We start from the raw sequence: 22,025 nt of genomic DNA, 5'->3' as shown, positions 1-22,025 counted from the left end.
CCGAAAACACCCCTCAGCCCTGTGTGGTTCCTCAGAGCTCAGTACAGGGTCAGAGCAAACACACACTCTTTGAATATACTTGTATTAGGGAGCCATTGACCAAAGCCACCGGCCTTGGCCTGACACTATAGTAATCACTTGCAGGAGCTGTCTCACAACAGGAGATCCTGATAAGGAACACAGTGCTGCTGCTGAAAACTGACTGGGAAAATCTGGGAGGGACCAAAAGAAGAGGGGAGGCACCAGCAATATGTTCTGCCAGCCTCCCAGAAGCCCTCCCCTGGGAACCCATCTTGACTGAGAGATGCATGTGCTGCTACGAAGAGCCCAGAGTCAGACCAAACATGGGCAGGAACAGGATATTTGGCTGGAGACAACCCAGAAACTAACCCCCCCTCTGGAAAACCTGAGACTGTGAGCCATGTGGCAGAGCAGTTCTCCTGGGTTCCCTTACCCTACTGCTCTCTGTCCAGGCGCCCCTTCCTAATAAAGTCTTTCGCTTTGTCAGTGCATGTGTTGCCTCGGACAGCTCATTTCTGAGTGTTAGATAAGACAGCTCTCTTGGGCCATGGAAGGGGTCCCCCGTCCTGCAACACTGGGGTGACTGTTCCCTGAAAGACCAGTTAAAGGACAGCTGGCTTTTGTAGACTCCGAGAACACGGGTGCTGGAAGGATCCTTGGAGTTCACTGAGTCAGACAAGTACTCTCACAGCTAGAAAACAGAGGACCTGAAGGGGAAGCCTGGCTTCAGTGTGACCAAGAAGGCGGAGGCAAAGCTGAACTGGGGGACGAGGCAATGAGGAGGCAGCCTCGTGCTGCAGGGCCCTCTCTGAGTTCTGCTTTTGGGGTGCAAGGACTGGATGCGCTGGAGCCTTAGGGTATAAGGGCCCTGTGTCTTTGCAGAAGAAACCCTCAGGGTTTAATCTCCCATGACCATGAGAGGGCTCCTTCCCAAGGGGCAGCTGCAGAGCAGAGCTGCCCTCCTGGGGACTGCACCAGCTGTGGGAACTCTGGCCCCACTTCGCTTCCCCAGTTAGTCTGTGTAAATGACAGAGTAATTGGTCTCTAGCTGCTTTCCTTCCGTGTTACCCAAATTAAAGCCTTGCCAACTGACCTCTGGTGCCTTCTCCTTCAATTATGGAGAATTAAGGACATTTATTAGGGAAAGGAAATTGCCGGTTAACAAAGAGCTCGTGACATTCTTCCTCCCACTCCCCGTGGCGGCCAAGCTGAAGCCTCCGTGCTCAGCCCTCGTGGGTGACCTCACAGTGACGCAGCCACTGTACCCCTCACCCCCCTGCAGGCTTTCCCCCGGGAGGCTTCCCCCTTCTCTTCTTCCCAGGAACAGCAGGAACTCCCCCATTGTCAAGGCTGACACTTTACCCACCACCTCCCAAACCATCAGCCAGCCAGCCTTCTCTCTCCCTCTTTATTATTTTTTTTTTTTTGTCTTTTTGCCATTTTCTTGGGCCGATCCTGCAGCATATGGAGGTTCCCAGGCTAGGGGTCGAATAGTTGCTGTAGCCACTGGCCTAAGCCACAGCCACAGCCACGCGGGATCCGAGCTGTGTCTGCAACCTACACCACAGCTCACGGCAACGCTGGATCCTTAACCCACTGAGCAAGGCCAGGGATCGAACTCGCAGCCTCATGGTTCCTAGTCGGATTCGTTAACCACTGCGCCACAACAGGAACTCCCATCCTTCTCTCTCTTTTAGGCAACTTGCACACTTCTCTTGCCTCTGGCTCCCTCCCTTCAACATTGTTCACATAGAGGCTCAATAAATGTTTCTCAGGTGAATGAATGTCTATAAAGCCCATGTCCCCATGTCCTAAAGAAGCTTCTCTTAACCATGCTGCCCCCTCAGGCCACTGTCCTCTCTTTCCCTCCGCAGCCAGGCTCCTGAGAACACAAGCTATACTCTCCAGTTTCCCACTCCCCTGCCATTCTGAGTCCCAGACCCATGCTGCTCCACGGGGTCCAGGGGGTCACAGGCTAAGGACGCCTCCCTCATCCCCCACCCTTACCATCTCACTGGCTTCAGCCTACCCCTGTGTGAGTTCTACTCATGGCTCCCTTGTCCCCCAATGTCCTGTCTTGATCCACCTTCCCTCATAGGATACTCAATGCTTAGGCAGCCTTGTCTTCTTTGTGTACATGGAAATTTCCAGCTGCTTTGTGTTTGATTCATATGGGACAGTACCATACAACATAACACATACAGTCCTTTTATCCACCTAAAAATTAATTTATCTGATATCGATATTGAAAAAAGTTTGACTGAACTTGAGCGGCAGAAGCACAGTCCCTTCCTGTGCTGCTGGATTACAGCTCTGCTGACTTGATAAGCAGCAACAGTCTGTGGATCCAGGAAGTCCCTGGAGCCCTCCCAACAGTTTGAATAAAGTCACGACATTCCCACTGGTCTGGGTGGCAGCTATTTTCCTGCAACGGCCTCATCACCACCTCTGAGGGCCTATTCCCATGTACCTCTCAGGAGACATGGCTCGCTCCTAACCCCAGCTCCTCCTCCTGATGGTCACCTTCACCTGATTGTCCCAAAGGTCCCCAACTCAGCCTAACCCACACACCAAGTGTGCAGCGGACTGAACCTGCTCCTATTTTTTCCTAATAGTTTCACTGTCATCTTCGAGCCCTCCCCTTCATTGCTCCTCCATCTGAGTCACAAATACTGTTAATGTCACTGAGAAAGAGCGAAAGGACAGCTGCTGGGCCCTAAACTACATACTTTGAATCCATTCATTGACCTGATCCTCACAACCAACCTATCAAGGAGACACTAAATTGCCCCATATCTGGATGAGGTGACTGAGGCACAGAGAGCTTAAGCACTTTGCTCAATGTCGCCCAGCTAACAGGAAGACAGGGTGGCATTAGGACGCGGGTCAGTGTGAAGACACAGCCCTTGTGTTTAATGCAATGCTGCTGCTGGCTTCCTTTGCCGTATCACTAGAATCAGTGTCTTCTTTCCTAATGCACAGCATGAGTCTAGGTCCTGGCTGCCTCCCTCCTGTGTTATTGGAGAAGCACCCCCAGGTCTCCCTGATGCAATCTTTCCTGATCCAACCCCCTCCACCAGACTCTCCTCCTCTGTCAGGCACTCCCTGTTCCTGGGCTTCCCTTCCTGAGCGAGGAATGCGAGGCCTCCTTTCCCATGCTTCTCACTGGCTCCTCACCATGGACTCTGCCCTCTGGGAGCCTGAACAGCCAGCCACCCTCTGCCATCACGGCCCCTCCTGCCTCCACTGCTTCCTGGCTCCCCTCAGCTCCCCTGCCCCTCAGCCTGAGAGCAGCCTTTGTGGACCTGCTCCTGCTGTGGTTGGATGGAGGTGTGAGACTCACAAATGGGTAAGCAGAGGCCCACGTGGGACAAGGTACAAGCCCAAGCTCACACTTATAGTAAGAGGCTAAGCCCAGGGTAACTCCAGTCGTCTCACCCCCAGACCAAGCAGGTCCCAGATGTAGAGTCTTCCCTATCCATGGCATAGCGTCCCCAGGGCTCATAACCATCCCCAGTGCATGAAGCCACCACTTGGACTTGGCTGGTGCCCAACCTCAAACTTCTCCTACCAGCTCCTACCCGGTCGGGTGCTCGGCACACTACCAAGTACACAGTAGGCACTCAATAAATGCTTACAAGGTAAGGGATGGTTTTAAGATCAGGCAATGCCCACAGACTGCTGATTGGTCCACTCACTTGGCCCTTCCCAGAGGTGGGGGAAGTGAGGGCTGGTCACAAGCTCTGGATGTCCAGTCCCTCAGAGCCCTGCTGGGGAGCAAAGGGGCTGGTGGCAGAGGGCTCACCAGCTCTAATCTGACAGTCCCCTTCATCTCAGTGCCACGGCTGGCTACCCTGGCTTTGGCAGCAACTGCTCCATGGAGCCAGGGTGAACAGTATCAAACTTGTATCAAAATGTGCCCTCCATGGCTGGGGCAGTGGGGGTGAGGGGAATGGACTTGTCTCCTAGAAGGTTCCTGCCAGGATGGATGGGTGGAGTAAGAGCCAAAAGCAGCCACCGGCTTAGGAAGGCATCTGGTCTGAAAGCTCAGGGAGGGCGCCACCTGGAGGTCAAAAACAGTATTGCCTGAGAAGGGGGGAATGTGCTCTGTTTTACCACGAAAAAGGTGGTCCTGGGGGTGAGGGGGATGGGCAGGAAGAGAAGGAAAGGGAGAGACCTGAGCAACCACACATCTGACAGATTTGTTCCTTTTTCAGACCTAAAAGCTTCAAATCTTTTTCCAAAAAATGCAGTGTTGGTTAAGTAAGGTCTTGGTGAATGGCTTAACAACCCTCACTGCAATGCATCATACGGAAAAAAGCAGCAGGGAAAGGTTTCTGCCTCAGGGTGGTGCTGGGGTTTGAGCCCAATCCAAGGGCAGGGGGTGAGTGCTTCCCCCTGTGGCCCAAGTCTGCTCTGCCTTGCCCAGTTAGGCTAACTGGCCAGACCAGCACAGGGACTAGAGGTGGTTCTGCCCCGGTGGCAGAGGACAAGGAGGACCAGGGCCCCGAGCAGCCCTCAGCCCTGGTGCAACCTTGTTCTGTGCTCAGGTCTATACTGACGATTCCTTTCCTTGGCTATTTTAATCACTACAAACCCGCAGGCGGTAATAGAGTGGCTTTATGGCGCTGACTGCAGCTGTCTTCCGGCCTGAGGTTTATGAAGGCAGCACAGGGAAGGCAGGTGGGAGGGGACAAAGCAGGCTGTACCTTCCAAGCTGGTAATCATCCCAGTGGGACCCAGCCTGCCTCTTCTTAATGGCACAGGAGCCCTGGCTCTGCCTGTTAATTACTAAACAGATGTTCAGTGAGTTTAGGAACCCACAGGCCTTTCCTCAGAGAGCAGAGGGGCCTGGGAATGGCCTGCTGTGATGGTAGGGGTGGCACTGGGCTGACAAGGTGATGCATCGGTGACAGCTTCTCTGATAGCCACACAGCAGAGCACAGGAGCCCCTGGGAGATGACTGATAAATGCTCAGCAGAGTGGGGAGCATAGGCCCTGGTTACTCCACCCTCTTTCCTTCTTCCTACCAGCCACTGAAGTCACCATTCCAGAGACCTACCCCCACCCCATTCTATGGGTGAGCAGAGAACTGAGTGAAGCATGCCCTTTTTGCCTGGGCTGTCAGGAAGCTTAAAGGTAAATGTCTTGGATGAAGCGAGGGGCCTCTGTTGTACAACACAGCCCCTCCCACCAAGGTGCTCCATGAGCCGAACTGAGAGGGCACTTGCGGGGAGCTGAGAAAATGCAGGGACTTAAAACAAGGACCTTGCCTGATGGCAAAAAAAAAACTGAAGGCAGGTTCCTAACCAAGAAAGGGAGCTCACCTGAACGGTACAAGCCAAAGGTGGGCTTCTGGTCAGGAAAAAAGCTCACCTGAACGGTGCATGCCGAAGGTGGGCCTCTGGTCAGGATAAAAGCCTGCCTGAACGGTACAAGCCGAAGGCAGGCCTCAGGTTAAAGGGCTCTCACTTTGATGTTGATGGGGAAGAATTGGGGCTTTCCTGGGGAAACAATTTCCATGTTTGCACCAGAGAACATGGATTGTTTCTCAGGTGACCTAGTCTTTCCTGCTGTTTTATTTGTTATTCAGTTTTCCTCAGTCTTTCCTGATTATTTACTTATTATTTTTATTTTCCATTCTTATTTTCCTGTGATTTGTGATTTAACAAAGTTACAACAATAATATAATAAGAATTTCATCCTGAAAAACTTTCCCCTATTTTAATCCAACTTAGTTAAAACATAGTGTTTATCTATTAACTAGTTATATAGTAAATTTTAGAGTTAGGATCTTAATGAGGTTCATAGAAGTTAGCCATATATTATCCAAAAACCTAGCTGTGAGTTTTGTCTTTGATTTTAAAAGCTTTTAAGTGAGAGCTAGTTTAGTTAAGTTGGTTTATATTTACTTACACTATCTCCCTGCCATAACGCTTTGAAGATAAGCACCCGTCTACAAACAAGGTTTGTGAATGCCAAATTCTTGTGTCTAGGGCCTCTTCAAAGTACTCACTAAGCTTAGTTAAGATAGAGATCTTCAAACAGGATGCATGGCTGCTACACCACGTAATAGTTAACCGATGTAGTTTTAACACTGGGATGTAATCTGTAGTGAAAAACTGTCTATATAATCAATCACTGTTGCCAATAAACTTTGAGCAGTCCAGCGCCCTGAAAGAAGGGACAAAGAGGCTGTCTCTGTTGCAAAAGCCGACGTCCGTCCATCTTCTTCGGGAAAGTGTACACTCCCTGGCTGCCTGAGCTGGCCTCCAGCAATAGGCACTTAAGTTCTTATGTTACAGAATTTTCTGCAAGCATGTGACCTTGTTGACGGCAGACTCCCAAACTTTCTGTTCCCTTAGCTTCTGGGGCACTGTACCCAACCACTCTGACATTATCCTTCCCTCCTAGTTGCTTTTATTCCCCACGAGTCCCTCCTTGCCTCTCTCCCACAGCGAATCTCACTTCCAACCTTGGACACTGATCTCCAGCCCACACACTCCCCAGGGGGCCATGGGCACTTGAGCAACTCCCATCTCTCGACCTCCAGGGAGGGTACCAGGGGGCCAGGACAGAGACCTCTTGCCTCTCCCTCATCCGTATATGCATCAGTCGCCAAGTCTGGCCAGCCCTGTCTTCTCAATACTCCTTGAATCGGATTCCTCCTCTTTCTCAAAGCCCATTGCCCTTGATGGTTACACTCAGGCTCTCCCTTTAAATCCACCCTCCATACTGCACCACAGGCCCCAGAGCGAGCCTTTGCAAGTCTGACCAGGTCGCTCCCCACAGCAAATCCCCTTCAGTGGCTCCCGCTGCTCTCAGGAGAGTGGCTACCCTCCTGTGCCTGACCCTAAGGCCCTGGACGCCCTCCCTCCCTCAGCTCATGTGCTGCCAACACATGCACCAGACCTGAGCCCTGACTTGCCCCCAGCACAGCCTGTGTGCTTCCCACCATTGTTCATGCTCTCCAGCCTCCTAGAAGGCCCCTCCAGTGCGCTGCTGATCTGCCCTAATTGACCCATTCCCCTGGGCCACCCCAACACCAGGCCACATCCCTCTGTCCTGTGCTGCTCCCCAAGAAGGGATGTGGAAATAATCTGGGTCAGCTCCCCCATGCACCTGAGATCTTTGGGGTCCAGGGCTGTGTCTTGGCCATCTTTGTGTTCCCATCATCAGCCCGCCACCTGGCCCAGAGCAGGCACTCATGAGCATTGGCTGGACTAAGCTACATGGCCTCATTGCAACATGATGTTTAACCCACGTCCTGCTACCGAGCAGGAGGGAGAGCTCAAACGATAGAGGAAGCCGTCTCTCAGCAGGATGTTAGCGAATGGAGGGTGGTGTTTGGGGAGGGCCCCCTCAGAAAGGCCCAGGCCCTACCCTCGCTGCCCCTGGGTGCTCCTACCTTTCTCAGGGTCCTGCAAGCTCGAGCGGATGGTCTCCACCACTTTCTCTACTTCTTCACTTTTGCAGACATTGAGCTGGACGGTTCTTAATCGATCACTCTTCAAGCTGTCCAGTTCCTTGACCCCGTCATGCCCTTTGTCCTGGGGAGGAAAGAGGAGCTGCCTTGCCCACCTCCTTTCCACCCTATCTCTGGAATGAGGACCAGGGCCAAGGCAGGGAGTTGCCCCAAGTCCCAACCAAAGCCTGGGGCTTACTCTCAGACACGGGTGATGATCTCCGGAGGCCCAAGAGGCCTGCTCCACCAGCAGGTGATTCTAGCCAATCCCTAAGCACTGATGACACATCAAGCACCAAACTAAGTGCCACAGACACAAGCCCCCAAAGCCTCACTGGCAGGATGTTTCTCTGAGCAGAGGTTACAAAACCCAGTACTTATCCAGGCCAAGCATGGGGGTATCAGACAATGGGGAGGTGGGGCCTCAGGAATAGAGCACAGGCCTTGCCGGCTATTATCCATGTGGGTAAGTAAGCTTAAGTAGTTCCCGGCACAGCGGAAATGAACCCAACTAGTAACCATGAGGTTGCAGGTTCGATCCCTGGCCTCGCTTGGTGGGTTAAGGATCCGGCGTTGCCATGAGCTGTGGTGTAGGTCTCAGACATGACTCAGATCCCAAGTTGCTGTGGCTCTGGTGTAGGCCGGCAGCTGTAGCTCCGATTGGACCCCTAACCTGGGAACCTCCATATGCCACAGGTGCGGCCCTAAAAAGCAAAAAAAAAAAAAGTAAGCTTAGGGTTGCCAGATGCTTAGATTTTTAAGCTAGTAATTAGGATCTCCTTATATCTTAAGTGTTGACAACTTATGCTTTAAAAAAAAAAATACTACTACGTGGGCCAAAACACACCCACAACCACATGTGACCAGCAGGCTGCCAGTTTGTCACCAAGGGCCAGTCACCACCAGGTTGGTCAGAGTCCAACTCTAATTTCAGTTCAGTCACTATTAGGCGCTGGGCACTCAGGTGTCTCCCTTAACAGGCGCTCAGTTTTCCCAGCTACAGTTGAAAAGAAGGGCATCATTACCTGTTGTGACCTGCTCAGGTTTATGCAATGAGGAAATCACTTTTTTAAAAAACCTGTTTATGATAAAACGCTGTGCAAATTCAGGTATTATTAACAGGAGAAAAGTGTCACTCGCTCAGCAAACATTTCTCGAGCCTCTCTCATGTTCCAGCACTGTGCTGGGAACAAAGAGGCAAAAATAGATAACTCAGCCTCTGTTCTCAAAGAGTCACATTTTGAGGAAGGGGGCAGATGAGCAAGCAAACAATACAGGGCAACATTGCTGTCTGAGAGCTTGAGGGAGGTGGGAGGCTGCACAGCAGGTGGGGCGGACAGGGAAGGCCCTCCAAAGGCAGTGCCAGCTGATGACATTAACCAGAGGGGCCCCCAGGGACTGGGGACCAGACACTTCAGAAAGAGGGGCACCAGGGACCTGCTGCAAGCCATTGCAGTGGTGGGACAGGAGGCTGGAGAGGTGGACAGGGGTCTGTTTGGGGGGCAGTGGGGAGCTGCTGGAGGATTTGCAGAAAGTAGACATCATGCATTGTTCACTGTGCTTCAGGCAGTGCTAAGCACTGGACAGGCCTTATCTCATTAGTCCTCGCATCCTGAGCGGGCTGTACTGCCGTACTTCCTCTAGTCTGTAATACGTATTTTTTTCACCATAGGGATGAGCTACAATCGATGTGAAAATTAAAACACGGTTGGTCATAATTTAATGGGTAGTGACTTTTCTCCGTGATGCATGGAACAGTGATGCATCTCACAAGAGGACAGGAATAGCAGCCAGAGGATGAAATGCCTACTCTCAGCCAAGGGCTTGCCTAGGGCACATCTGCTACTGAAACAAACATCCCCAACAAGGCCAGCGTGGGCAGCATGAGGATGGTCAGCACATGTCAGCAGGGGAAAGTTCTCTGCAGGTTGGGCTGAGTGTTGTAAGTGGTTTGAACCAGGAGGACCCTAACCCCGGGCCTAGAGAATTTACATCATACAATGTCAGAGGGACGTAGGAAAAAATGGTGAAGGGGTTTGGGTCAAATGGAACCAGTGGTGGTGGAGACAGTCACTCTGGAGATAAGGCTCTGGAGAACAGGATGATGAGGGGGCTGACTTTTCCTACGCAGCTCGGAAAACAGGACCAGGGCCGAGATGTCAGATTTGGAGTTTCTGCTCTGGTGCAACAAGTTAAGGATCCAGGGTTGCCGCAGCTGTGGTGTAGTTCAAAGCTGTGCCTCGGAGTCGATCCCTGGCTCTGGGAACCTCCAAGTGGGGCACAGCGCTTGAGGCACTAGCCTGCCATGTTCCCTCTTTGCCTGGCAGTTAAAGCTCCTTTTTCTGTCTCCCCCACCTCTGTTTCCGAGTTTCTATTTGGCATCAGTGCACAGAGGCAGCCGATGTTTCGCCAACAGCTGCCAAGAGCCTTCTCACAGAGGAAACTGGGGGTTAATCTCCCTGCCCACAGCTTCAGGCTCAGCATTCAGGCCCCTGGGAGAACTACCCCACCCCACCCCACTCCCCCGCCACCGCCACTTCTCCTGACAGATCTCCCCAGGAGTCCTCATCCACCTCTAAGCTGTCTGCATGACCTCCTGTCCTGCTCCCAACAGTAGGGACAGTGATGGTCAGTTTGCCTCCACTTGTTCAAAAGAAACCTGTCCCAACCCCCCTCAGCCCACAGTCTGCAGACCCTGGAAGCCCCCCGCTTCCAGATTCACCCATCCTGGGGCCAAGGCTGCACTGCCCAGGCCACCTTGCTTCACTGCCTCCACGGTTTCTGTGCTTGTTCACGTCTTTCTTGCTGCTCAAGGACAAGCGTTTGGTCCTACTGTGTTGGTGCCTATGTAACTGGTTTACTCATAAACTCACTTCTTCCACTATCCCTTTAAACTTCATCGTGGCTATTCTTTCCACCCCTAGATGAAATATCAGGCAAGTCTCCTAGCTTCCCCACTCATTCTCAGATAAGAAAACCTCTTTGTTTTGGCATAGAGCCCAGTTCAACCTACTCATCAGATAAGTCACATCTGCAACCTATACCACAGCTCACACTGGATCACATTTTGGCATTTGTGCATGTGTGCCCTTCACCATTAAAGGGAATAGCACTGGTATAGCTTTGGAGGGAGCAGTTTAGCAGATTTGAGTAAATTCTAAAATCTGCACACCTTCCCACCTAACACTTGCACATCCAGAATTACTAATGAAAGCCCACAAAGACAGGCGCAAGACTATTCACTGTGGCTTTGTTTATAATAACAAAAGTAAGAAATAAAGTGCACACATGAATTCTAGTTACTTTGGGGCAAGAGACTGAAATGAAAAGATTTCTCTTTTTTACATCATATACTTCTGTATTGTTTGAATCTATTATGAGTTTGTATTACTCTCGTAATTCCCAAGGAGTAAAAGTTAAAAGGACTAACTAACTCTGATCTGGAAATATGTTCAGATCATGGTAATACAAATTACTATTTATATCTGTTTATATTATAGAAATTTTTACACTGAACAGATATTGTTTTACAGACATTAAACCTAGTTTAAAAAATTCCTTCCCAGGGTTCCTAGGGCCTTAAAAATAAAGAAAAATGTCTCATCCACTGAGCAGAGACAGCAATTTATCCTGAATATCCATTCTTCCCTTCCTCTACAGCAGTAAAATACCTAACTTAAAGCAGGGTTCATATTGTCTCAGAGTACAGACTACATTTTCCAGCTTCCCTAGCAGCCAGGTAAGCCATGTGACTAAGTTTTGGCCAATAGAATGAGAGCACAGGTGCTATAAGTGCACCTTCTGGGTCATGCCTTTAAAGACCAATAAGAAAAACACTCACGGTAGGAGAACTACAAACTAAACATATATGGAGGTACATTTCGCACCTATCAAACTAGCAAAAATCAAAAGTTTGAAGCACATTCTGTTGGTGAAATTATGTAGAAACAAGTATTCACCTACATTATTGGTGGGAATGTAAAATTACGTGATAGGAAATTGGGGTATATCTTTTGAAATGATGACATATTTCATTAACCCTTTGACTTAAGGGTAATCTCACTCCTAGGAATTTACCCTGAAGACAAACCTCCAACAATACAAAACTATGCATTCACAGGGTTATTCATAGTGGCAACAATTGTAATTGCAAGATATTGGAAAACAACCTAAATGCTCCTACATATATAGGAAACTGGTGGAGCGCTATGATGCTGTTTAAAAGAGTGAGGGAGATCTCTGTGAACCCATATGGAGTGGTTTCCAAAATATACTGGTAAGGGTTTTTTTAGGTACAAAAGGGGTACATACAATATATAAACATTTATGTAAGAAGCAGGAAATGAAAGAATGGAATAGAAAAGAGAGGAGGTGGGAGAGTTCCCATTGTGGCTCAGCAGGTTAAGAACCCAACTACCATCCATGAGGATGAGGGACCCATCCCTGGCCTCACTCAGAGAGTTAAGGATCTGGCATGGCCGCAAGTTGTGGTATAAGCTACAGACACAGCTGCATCAGGCATTGCTGTGGCTGTGGGGTAGGCCTGCAGCTGCAGCTCTGATTCCACCCCTGGCATGAACTTCTATATGCCACAGCTGTGGCCATAAAAAGAAAAAGAACAGATAGGAGGTTGGAGAACAGTACTACTTTGAGGTTACTCTTTACATAATTTTGACTTTAGATTGTTGTTAATGTTTTACATTTTCTAAAATTAAATTAAATCAGTAAGAATGAGAGGAACAAAATACAGAGAAATACATAAACCAAACTATTTTCAAATTAATAACAATAATTTAAAAAAGAATTAATCCAAGTAATTTTAAACACAGTGTTTTGCATACCTTTGGTCAACAGATAAAAAATACTTTAATGAAATCTTGAGCTCTACTGCGGTGGCCACAATAAACTTCCTTGCAGGACAACCTGCTGTGGGAGCAGCTGACAGAAGGTCTCTGGCTGCTGTACCTTCAGATCCACTGGAGCATGAATGCCATGGTCACAGTCATGCATGCCTGGGCTGCTCTCAGCCAATGGTCAAACATGTCAGGACCTTTGCTTGAGGACTCCTCATCATCCCAGCTGAGACTCTCTAACTGGACTGCAGTCTGCACTCCACCTAACTTATCCTCTTCCTTCTAATTTCTTTCCACAGACCTGCATTACAATCTAATGGATTTCTCCACTTTTCCTGCTCCATTCCCCTTTGGCCATTACAAGCATTTCTCAAATCAATCCCTTGCACATCCAATCCTATTCCAGCATCTGCTTTTGCAGGATCCAAGCTGACACAACAACTTAGTAGGTTTGCTGTTTTTAATGGTATGAATATAGCAATTCTGAAGCAAATGTGTGTATATTGTAGGATTAACCAAATTAGTAAATATACCTATATGGTTGAGAATCAGAGTTCCAACTGCAGGAAAAGATGAAACAAATATGGAATACAGGAAGCAAGAAGAATGTTGTTATATTGAATTGGAATAGGTCAGTATAACCTCATGAATTTGTGTGCGTGTGTGTGTGTGTGTGATATTCATAGGAAACATATAGGAGATAGGCAAATATAAATACAGTGTGTGCACATATATGTGTGTGAGATTATATTTATATCTTCTAACTTTGCCCACTCAGAGAAACAAGAAGCATCAATGCCTCATAGCAATGAGCACCTCTAATGCCCAGATGTTGGTTTCTAAATTCCATTAAAAGGAACTAGGTAAAAATACATGCCTACAGAGTCATGTACATAATGTTCATAGCAGCAATAGTCATAATGGCCAAAAAAATCCAAACATTTTTATCCAAATATCCATCAATTAGTGAATAAAATTTTTAATATAGCAAATCCATACAATAAAATACTACCCAGCAGTAAAAAGGAATGAACTACTGATACATTCTACAACTGGTGAATCTCAAACACATTATGATAAGTGAAAGAAACCTGACACAAAAGACTATCCACTCTATGATTCCATTTATATGACTAGTCCAGAGAAGGCAAATCCAAAGAGACAGAAATCAGAAGCTACCTCAGCCTAGAGGTAGGTGTGGGTAGGCGTGCAAATTGTCAAGAAAGAAATTTCTGAAAGTTGGAAATGTTCTGAAAGTGAATTGTGATAATGGTTGCACAACTCTCTAAATTGGGGAAACTGTCCCCTAATTACTTTTGCAGCTTCATGTCCCAATGCTTCCTTTCATGCACCCTAAGTTCCACTTGACGAGTCTCAGAGGAGCCTCATGCTTCCAAGCTTATGCCCAGGTTAAGTCTTCTGTCTGACAGCTTGTTGCTCTGTCTCCACCCCTGACAGCATTATTCACTCTCCACAGCCCAGAACAAATGTCACTCCTGTCATGCCAGAGTCAATCCCTTCTTTCTACGCATTCTCATTAAATATTCTTTGCACGACCCTGAGAACACTCTCCACTCTAATTCCTCCAGCTGTGTCTCTGTATGGCTGTCCCATCACCACTGGATAGTGCTCCCTGGGGGCAGGGATTAGGTCTTACTCTTCTTCAGCACTTAGCAAAGTGTCCACACATAATTAGCACTTGGCAAATGAATGAATAAATGAACGAATGAATGGAGCTATGAAGAACAAGAGAGATGAAGTGAATGGAAAAGAAATCAGCTGTTTTAAGCAACAGATGAACCAGCTGTTAGGAAAGCAATTTAAAAACAAACACTGGGCAGTTCTGATAGTGAATACTCAGCTTGGAATAAGATTCTGGGAAGATGACAGAGTAGGAAGTACCAGGAATCTGTCTCCCTACCTAGACAGTAAATGCATGGGCAGAATCTGTCAAATGTAACCACTCTGGAACTCTAGAATCTGTTGAAGGCTTCCAGCTTCCAGGGGAATGCTTAGATGGTAAATTGTGGCTGTCTGGGCAATTTCACCACTTCTATTCAACACGTTACTAGAAGTTATAGAGCAATTAGGCAAGAAAAAGAAATGAAAGCCATCCAAATTGTAAAGGAAGAAGTAAAACTATCCGCTTGCAGGTGATGTGATCTTACATGAAGAAAACCCTAAAGATTCCACAAAAATAAAACCGTTAGAACAAAGGAATTAAGCAAAGTAGCGGGATGAAAATCAATACAAAAAATCAGTTGCATTTCTATAGGCACAAACAATACAAAATCTGAAAAAGATATTACAAAAATAATTCCGTTGATAACGGCATCAAAAAAGGCTAAAATACTTAGAAATTAACTTAACCAAGAAGGTGAAAGACTTGTACAATGAAAACTACAAAACACTTCTAAAAGAAATTAAAGGTGATAGAAATAAATGGAAACACATCCTGTCTACATGGATCAGATGACTTAACATTGTTAAAATGTCAATACTATGCAATCTACAGATTTTATCCAATACCTGTCAAAAACTTAATGATTTTTTTAAAAAAGGAAAACCATCTTAAAATTCATATGGAAGCTGAAGGGACCCCAAATAGCCAAGACAATCTTAAAAAAGAAGAACGAAACTGGAAAACTCAGACTTACTGATTTTGAAATTACTACAGAGCTACAGTAATCAAAATAGTCTACTACTGGCATAAAGATAGACATATGGGCCAATGGATTAGACTAGAGAGCCCAGAAACAAACTGTCGTATAAATGGTCAAATGACTTTTGACAAAGCTGCTTTAACCACTCATGTGGAAAAGACAGGTTTTTCAGCAAATGGTGCTGGGAACACTGGATATCCTCGTGTAAAAAAATGAAGTCGGACCCTTACTTAACACCATACACAAATTAATTCAAAAGGGATCAAGGACCTACATGTAAGACCCCAAAAATAAAATTCTTAGAAGAAAACAAAGGGCAAAAGCTTCACAACATTGGATTTGGCAATGATTTCTTGCATATGCCACTAAAGACACAGGTAACAAAATTTAAAATAGGCAAATGGACTTCAAAATTTTTTCTTAATTCTGTACATCAAAAGACACTATCCACAGAGTAAAAAGGCAACCCCTGGAGTGGGAGAAAATATTTGCAAGTCACATATGTGATAAGGATCTAATATCCAGAATATATAGAAATATACATATATAGTTACAAGAGAAAAGTCTACAATATATATTATAAATATATAATATAGTCTATATACAGAAAAACAGAATGTATGTAGAAAACTCAATAGCAACAAAAACAACAACAAAACTTATTTAAAAAATGGGCAAAGGATTTCAACAGATATTTCTCCAAAGAAGATATATGAATGGCGAATAAGCACATGAAAAGATGTTCAACATCAAAAATTATGAGAGAAATACAAATCAAATCTATAATGAGATATCACCTCATACCTATCAGGATGGCTACTATCAGAAAAAAACAGAAAACAACAAGTATTGGCAAGGATGTGGAGAAATTGGAACACTTGTACACCATTGATAGGAATGTAAAATGGTGCAATCACTATGAAAACCAGTATGGCAGTTCCTCAAACAATTTAAGTTAAAATTATCATATGATCCATAATTCCACTTGTGGGTATATACCCAAAAGAAGAGTAAGCAGGATACTGAAGAGCTATCTGTACATTCATGCTATAGCAGCATTATTCACAATCGCTAAAATGTGGAAGAAATCCAAGTCTCCACCAACAGATGAGTGGATAAGCAAAATGCAATATGTGTGTGTGTGTGTGTGTGTGTGTGTGTACTCAGCCTTTAAAAAGGAAGGAAATTCTATAATATGCTATAGCATGGATGAAACTAGAGGACATTATGCCAAGTGAAACAAGCCAGTCATGAAAAGATAAATACTGCAGGAGTCCACTTATATGAGGTACTTAAGAATAGTCAAATTCATAAACGGTAATGGCGGCTGCCAGGGGCTGGAGGGGAGGGGAGAATGGGCAGTTACTAATTAATTAGGTATAGAGTTTCAGTTTTGCAAGATGAAAAGTGTTACAGGGATGAATGGAGGTAATGGTTGCATTACAATGTGAATGTGCTTAATACCACTGAACTGTACCCTTAAAAAATGGTTAAGATGGTAAATTTTATGTTATATGCATTTGAATGCAATTTTAAAACCCTACAAAACAATAACCATGTATAGAAGAATACGATGATGAAGATGATTCATCTCTTACCTTCATCAGGCAGCCAGCAAATACAAGGAAGCCTTTTGAATGCAGATGCTTGGCCATTGAGAACCCAAATCCAGAGTCACAGCCTGTGACCAGGACAGCTTTGCTGCCAACCTGTTTCCAAAGGTGAGACCCCACGTTAGGAATGGAGGATCCTGAGGGCTGAGTGACTGTCCTCCTCCAGGCAGTGACAATTAGGGCTTCCTAAGTGGGCCAGGCCCGCCCTCCCTACCTGACGCTCACTGTTGGAGAAGCACCATGGTATCGTAAAACGCCTGGACTCAGAATCAGGAGACAAGATTCTAACCCTGACTCTGCCATCAATGTTACCATGTTGCTTGGGGACACTAATTCCTCTTTCTGGACCTCAGTTTCCTCATCTACAATCTCCATTATCACCATCGCCATCATCACTGCCATCTTCACTGTCAAGTATTGAGTATTTACCATATTCAAGGCATTATTTTTATTTAATTCTCACAATAACCCCATATAGTAAGTATGATTATTATACCATGTTACAAGTGAAGAAACAGACTGTTTTGGTTTTTGGTTTTTTTTTTTTGGTTTTTTGTTTGTTTGTTTTTTGTGTGTTTGCTTTTTAGGGCTGTACCCATGGCATATGGAGGTTTCCAGGCTAGGGGTTGAATCAGAGCTGTGATCGCCTGCCTGCACCACAGCCACAGCAATGCAGGATCCAAGCCACGTCTGCAACCTACACCGCAGCTCAAGGCAATGCTGGATCCTTAACCCACTGAGCAAAGTGAGGGATCGAACCCACGTCTTCAAAGATACTAGTCAGGTTCATTAACCACTGAACCATGACAGGAACTCCAGAAACAGACATTTTTTAAACGCCCAGTGTAATTAGTGATACAGCTGGAATTGAAACCAGGACTGAGACCTCCCATAGTCCAAACTCTTAACCCCTCGTCTCACTTGATTGGGGAAGGGGGTTGTTCAGTGAGCGAGAGAGTAGCTCCAAGTGCCCTGGCAACACTGCAGCCCTGCTCTGAGGGTGGTTCCAGGCCTGGGAGCTGAGAGGAGGGTTCTGACCACGTGGCTGGTTCCCAGGTGGCCAGGCTGCCACTCACCGGGTTCACCGAATCAGCATAAGTCCGACGGCCGCCAGGGACAAAGGAGGGAGAGTAAAACAGCAGCGAGCCTCTGCAAGAAGGAAGACAGCCATGAACAGAGGCCGTGGTCACACTAGACCTTGTCCCGGGGTGGAAGCACCTTTGCAGACCCTCAGTCACCAGTGAGCACCACACTACACCCACCCCAGTCCTCTGAGGACAACCTGCTGGGACTACTGAGGAGGAGGGCCTATTTCCTCCAGGGTTACTAGTCTGGGAGAAAGTTTGCCAGCAGTCATAGTGGCCATTTTCGCCACTGTGTAGGAAAAGCCTCCCAGCAACAGACCTTTGTCAACAAAGCCTTCTGCAAAGTCGATGTCTTAACACTTAGGTTTCATATGGCTTCCTGCTAGTTTTTTATTTCGAAATAATTCTAGATTCACATGCAGTTAAGAAATAATACAGAGAGGGAGTTTCCTTGTGGCTCAGCAAAAACAAATGCAACTAGGATCCGTGAGGACTGGGGTTCAATCTGTGGCCTCGCTCAGTGGGTTAAGGATCTGGTGTTTCTGTGAGCTGTGGTGTAGGTCACAGACACAGCTGGGATCTGGCATTGCTGTGACGGTGGTATAGGCCCACAGCTGTAGCTCTGATTCAACCCCAAGCCTGGGAACTTCTACATGTCGTGGGTACGGCCCTAAAAAGCAAAAAAAAAGAAAGAAAAAAGAAATAATACAGAGAGATGCCCTGTACCTTTTACCTAGTGGCTCCTAATGGCAACATCTTGCAAAACTCTAGTACAATATCATAACCAGGATACTGACAAATGCAGTGAAAATGCGAACCATTCCATCACCACAAGGAGCCTTCCTTTTATAGCCACTCCCACTCCCTTCCCACTCCACATTCTTTTTAACCACTGTCTATTCTCCACCTCTATAATTTTGTCATTTCAAGAATGGAATCATATAGTATGTAACCTTTTGGGATTGCTTTTTTCACTCAACATAAGTCTCTGGAGATACACTGATTGTTGCATTTATCATAAATGTTTCTTTTTACTGCTAAGTTGTATTCCTTGGGATCATGTACCACCTTTAATTCACCCACTGAAGGTCATCAGGGTTGTTTCCAGTTCGGGAGTATTGACAAATAAAGCTGCTAGGAACATTCCTGCACAGGTCTTTGTGTGAACCTGTTTTTCTCTTGGGTAAATGCCCAGGAGAGCAATTGCTGGGTCACATGGCAGTTGCATGTTTAGTTTTTCAGAAACTTTCCAACTGTTTCTCAGAGTGGCTGCGGCATTCTACATTCCCAGCAGCAATGTTGAGTGACCCTGTTCCTCCATATCCCTGCCAGCAGTTGGTGTATCTCTATTTTTTTATTTGAATGATAACTGTGTAAAGATAGCCATTGTGGTCTTAATTTGCATTTCTCTAATGGCTAAAGATGTAGAATATCTTTTCCAAGTGCTTATTTGCCGTCAGTATGATAGAGTTAGTTTCTTCAGTCCCCATCTTGCCCTTGCTGTAGCAAAGTACTGGAAGGGCAGAGAGGTCACAAATTTGTTAAAGTGAAAATACATTTTCAAAGAGAGAGTGAGTGAGTGAGAACTCACGTGTGCGCAGGTTAAAAGAGGGCCTGACTCATTTTACAATTGCTCTTATACTACCCCCTCTACAGGCAATTTGAGTGGAGACCTAGTTTCTCCTGCTCCAGCCCCCTGTGTAAGGGCTGAGTGCTGTTTGATCTTGTATGGGACATATTTGATCTGGTTGGTTTCCAGCAGGATACGTTATTTTCATGGGGAACAGGTTGCAGAGAGGTGGGGTGAGGAATGGGCCACATTCCTTCCTTACCAGGCTGGTGGAGGTGGGGAAAGGGGCATTACAATGAGACACGACCAGAGGCTTTTGGGTTTAATCTCCTTGAAGGGGACTTGAAGCCTATAACAAGGATATCCACTGTAAAATGTCTCTTTGACGTCTTTTGTGCATATTCTAACCTGATTGTTCTTTTACTATTGAACTTTTGGAGTTCTTTCTATATGTTCCAGATGCTAGTCTTGTGCTGCACAAAAATAATTTTTCCTCCTCTGTGATTTGTCTTTTCATCCTCTCTAGAGGTCTTTCATAGAGATAAAGTAATTCATTTTCATGAAATCTGACTATTCAATTTTTCCTTTGCAGATCATGCTTTTGTGTCAAGTTTCAGAACTCATTGCCTATGCTTCAAACCAAAGATTTTCTCCTGTTTTTTTCTACAAATTTTAGAGTCTTGTGTTTTACAAGTGAAGTCCGTGATCCATTATAAGTAAACTTTTGTATAAAATGTGAGACTTATTAAAGTTGGTCGATTTTGGTTTTGCCCATGACTCTCCATGCTCAAGCACCATTTGGTTTTCCTCCATTGAATTGCTTTTGCCCCTTTGCTGAATATTAGTTGGCATATCTTTGTGGGTCTATTTCTGGATTCTGTTTCACTGAGCTCTGCACTCTCACTTTATCTTTCTTTTTCAAAATTTTTTTTGCTATTCTATTTCCTTTGCCTTTTCATATAAATTTAGAATAATCTTTATCAAAATCTGATGAGGATTTTGATAGAAATTCTGTTAAGCTTGTATATCAATTTGAGGAAAGTCAACATCTTTACTTTTTTGAGTCCTTCAATCTCTGAACATAGGGTGGGTCTCCATTTATTTAGATCTTTGATTTTTTTCATCAGCATTGTAAAGGTTTCAAAGAACAAATCCTGTATATTTTGTTGTACTTAGACCTAAGTAACTCATTCTTGCGAGCAATTGTAAATGGTATTGTTTCAGATTTTGATATCTACAAATTCGTTGCTAGGATATATAGATACACTGATTTGTGTTATCTCGTGTTCCCTGTCCTGATGAATGAATTAGTTCTAGGAGTGTTTGTGGATCCCTTGGGGTTTTCTATATAGTCGATCATGTAATTTACAAATAAGAAGAGTTTTATTTCTTCTTTCACAATCTGTAGGATTTTTATTTCCTTTTCTTGCCTTATTGTACTTACTTATTGCACTATGGCAAATCAGGGCTGAGAGCAACATTCTTGCCTTGCTCCCCATCTTGGAGGAAGGCATTTAGTCTTTCACCGGGAAATATGTCAGCTGCAGGGTTTTTGTAGATGCTCTTTATCGGGTTTAGAAAGTTCCCTTCCTTGCCTACTTTTCTGAAGGTTTTTATCATACATGGGTGTTAAATTTTGCTTTTTCTGCATTGATAGAGCCATGTGATTCTTCTTCTTTGGCTTTCGATTTGGTGGGTGAACTGATTTTCAACAATGAACAATCTTTTAAAATTAACAGAACATTGTAAATCAACTATTCTTTAATTTTAAAACATTTTTTAAAAGAAGGGTTAAAAAAACCCACCTTAAAAAAAAGTGGACCATCTTTGCATCCCTGGAACAAATCCAATTTTTCATGGTTTGTAATTCTTTTTATATTTTTTGATGAATTCTATTGGAAAATATTTTAAGAATTTTTGCATCTATATTCATGAAGGATATTGGTCTGTATGTTGTCTTTTTTTTTTTTTTGTACTGTCTTGGTCTGATGTTGGAATGAGGGTAATAACAGCTTCATTAAAATAAATTGGAAGGAGTTACTGCTGGGAACTGATGGGAGTTTCAGCTTCCCAGTGGGTCTACACCTATACCTCCCAGCACCTCATTCCTGCTCCCCACTCTAAGGGAGAGTGTGCTTTCATTACTGCTAAGAGGTGGAGATGGTCCTGACAGTCCTCTCTCTTCACTAGGTGTCCTCAAACACTGCCCTACCCCACCCCAAGAAGGCTGAGTGCCTTAGTACCAAGGGGTGAGAATGTACGACCTGGCGCCTACTTGGCTTTCTCTGATGCTACCCTAGGTGGGAGCATTGGTCACAAGTAAACAGAATGATATGGTCTGTATGAACAAACCTAGTTAAATGATCCTATTTAGGAGTTCCCGTTGTGGCGCAGTGGAAACGAATCCGAACTTTGAAGTTGTGAGTTCGATCCCTGGCCTTGCTCCGTGGGTTAAGGATCCAGCATTACTGTGAGCTGTGGTGTAGGTTGCAGACGCGGCTTGGATCTGGCGTTGCTATGGCTGTGGTGTAGGCTGGCAGCTGTAGCTCTGATTAGACCCCTAGCCTGGGAACCTCCATATGCTGCAGGTGTGGCCCTAAAAAAGACAATAAATAAATAAATAAATAAATAAATAAATACTGACCTTATTTAAAAATAACTGTATGACTTTTTGCTCTACAAAAAAGGACTAGGTGTCCCTGGCAGAACTAGATTATATGTGCTTGTCCCAGTCATCCCCTTTGCACACTTTAAT

The 22,025-nt window shown here is 45.5% G+C and overlaps 1 protein-coding gene across 4 annotated transcripts in view; it reads right to left on the bottom strand.

Annotated features, from left to right (window-relative positions):
* The window catches only part of BDH1 (3-hydroxybutyrate dehydrogenase 1), a 43,571-nt gene that overhangs the window by 4,245 nt on the left and 17,301 nt on the right, over positions 1-22,025 (bottom strand). For all 4 annotated transcript variants that reach the window (XM_047789281.1, XM_047789259.1, XM_047789253.1 and 1 more), the window contains 3 exons: positions 17,692-17,764; positions 16,601-16,711; positions 7,430-7,571 (listed from right to left, as the gene is read on the bottom strand). In XM_047789281.1, the coding sequence (XP_047645237.1) occupies positions 7,430-7,571; positions 16,601-16,711; positions 17,692-17,764 (326 nt within the window). The remainder of the gene's footprint in view (positions 1-7,429; positions 7,572-16,600; positions 16,712-17,691; positions 17,765-22,025) is intronic.

Source organism: Phacochoerus africanus, chromosome 1 (assembly GCF_016906955.1).
Source record: "Phacochoerus africanus isolate WHEZ1 chromosome 1, ROS_Pafr_v1, whole genome shotgun sequence".
NCBI classification, from domain to species: domain Eukaryota; kingdom Metazoa; phylum Chordata; class Mammalia; order Artiodactyla; family Suidae; genus Phacochoerus; species Phacochoerus africanus.
Note: the sequence above shows the minus strand (reverse complement) of the source record. Positions and strands in the feature narration are given on the sequence as shown.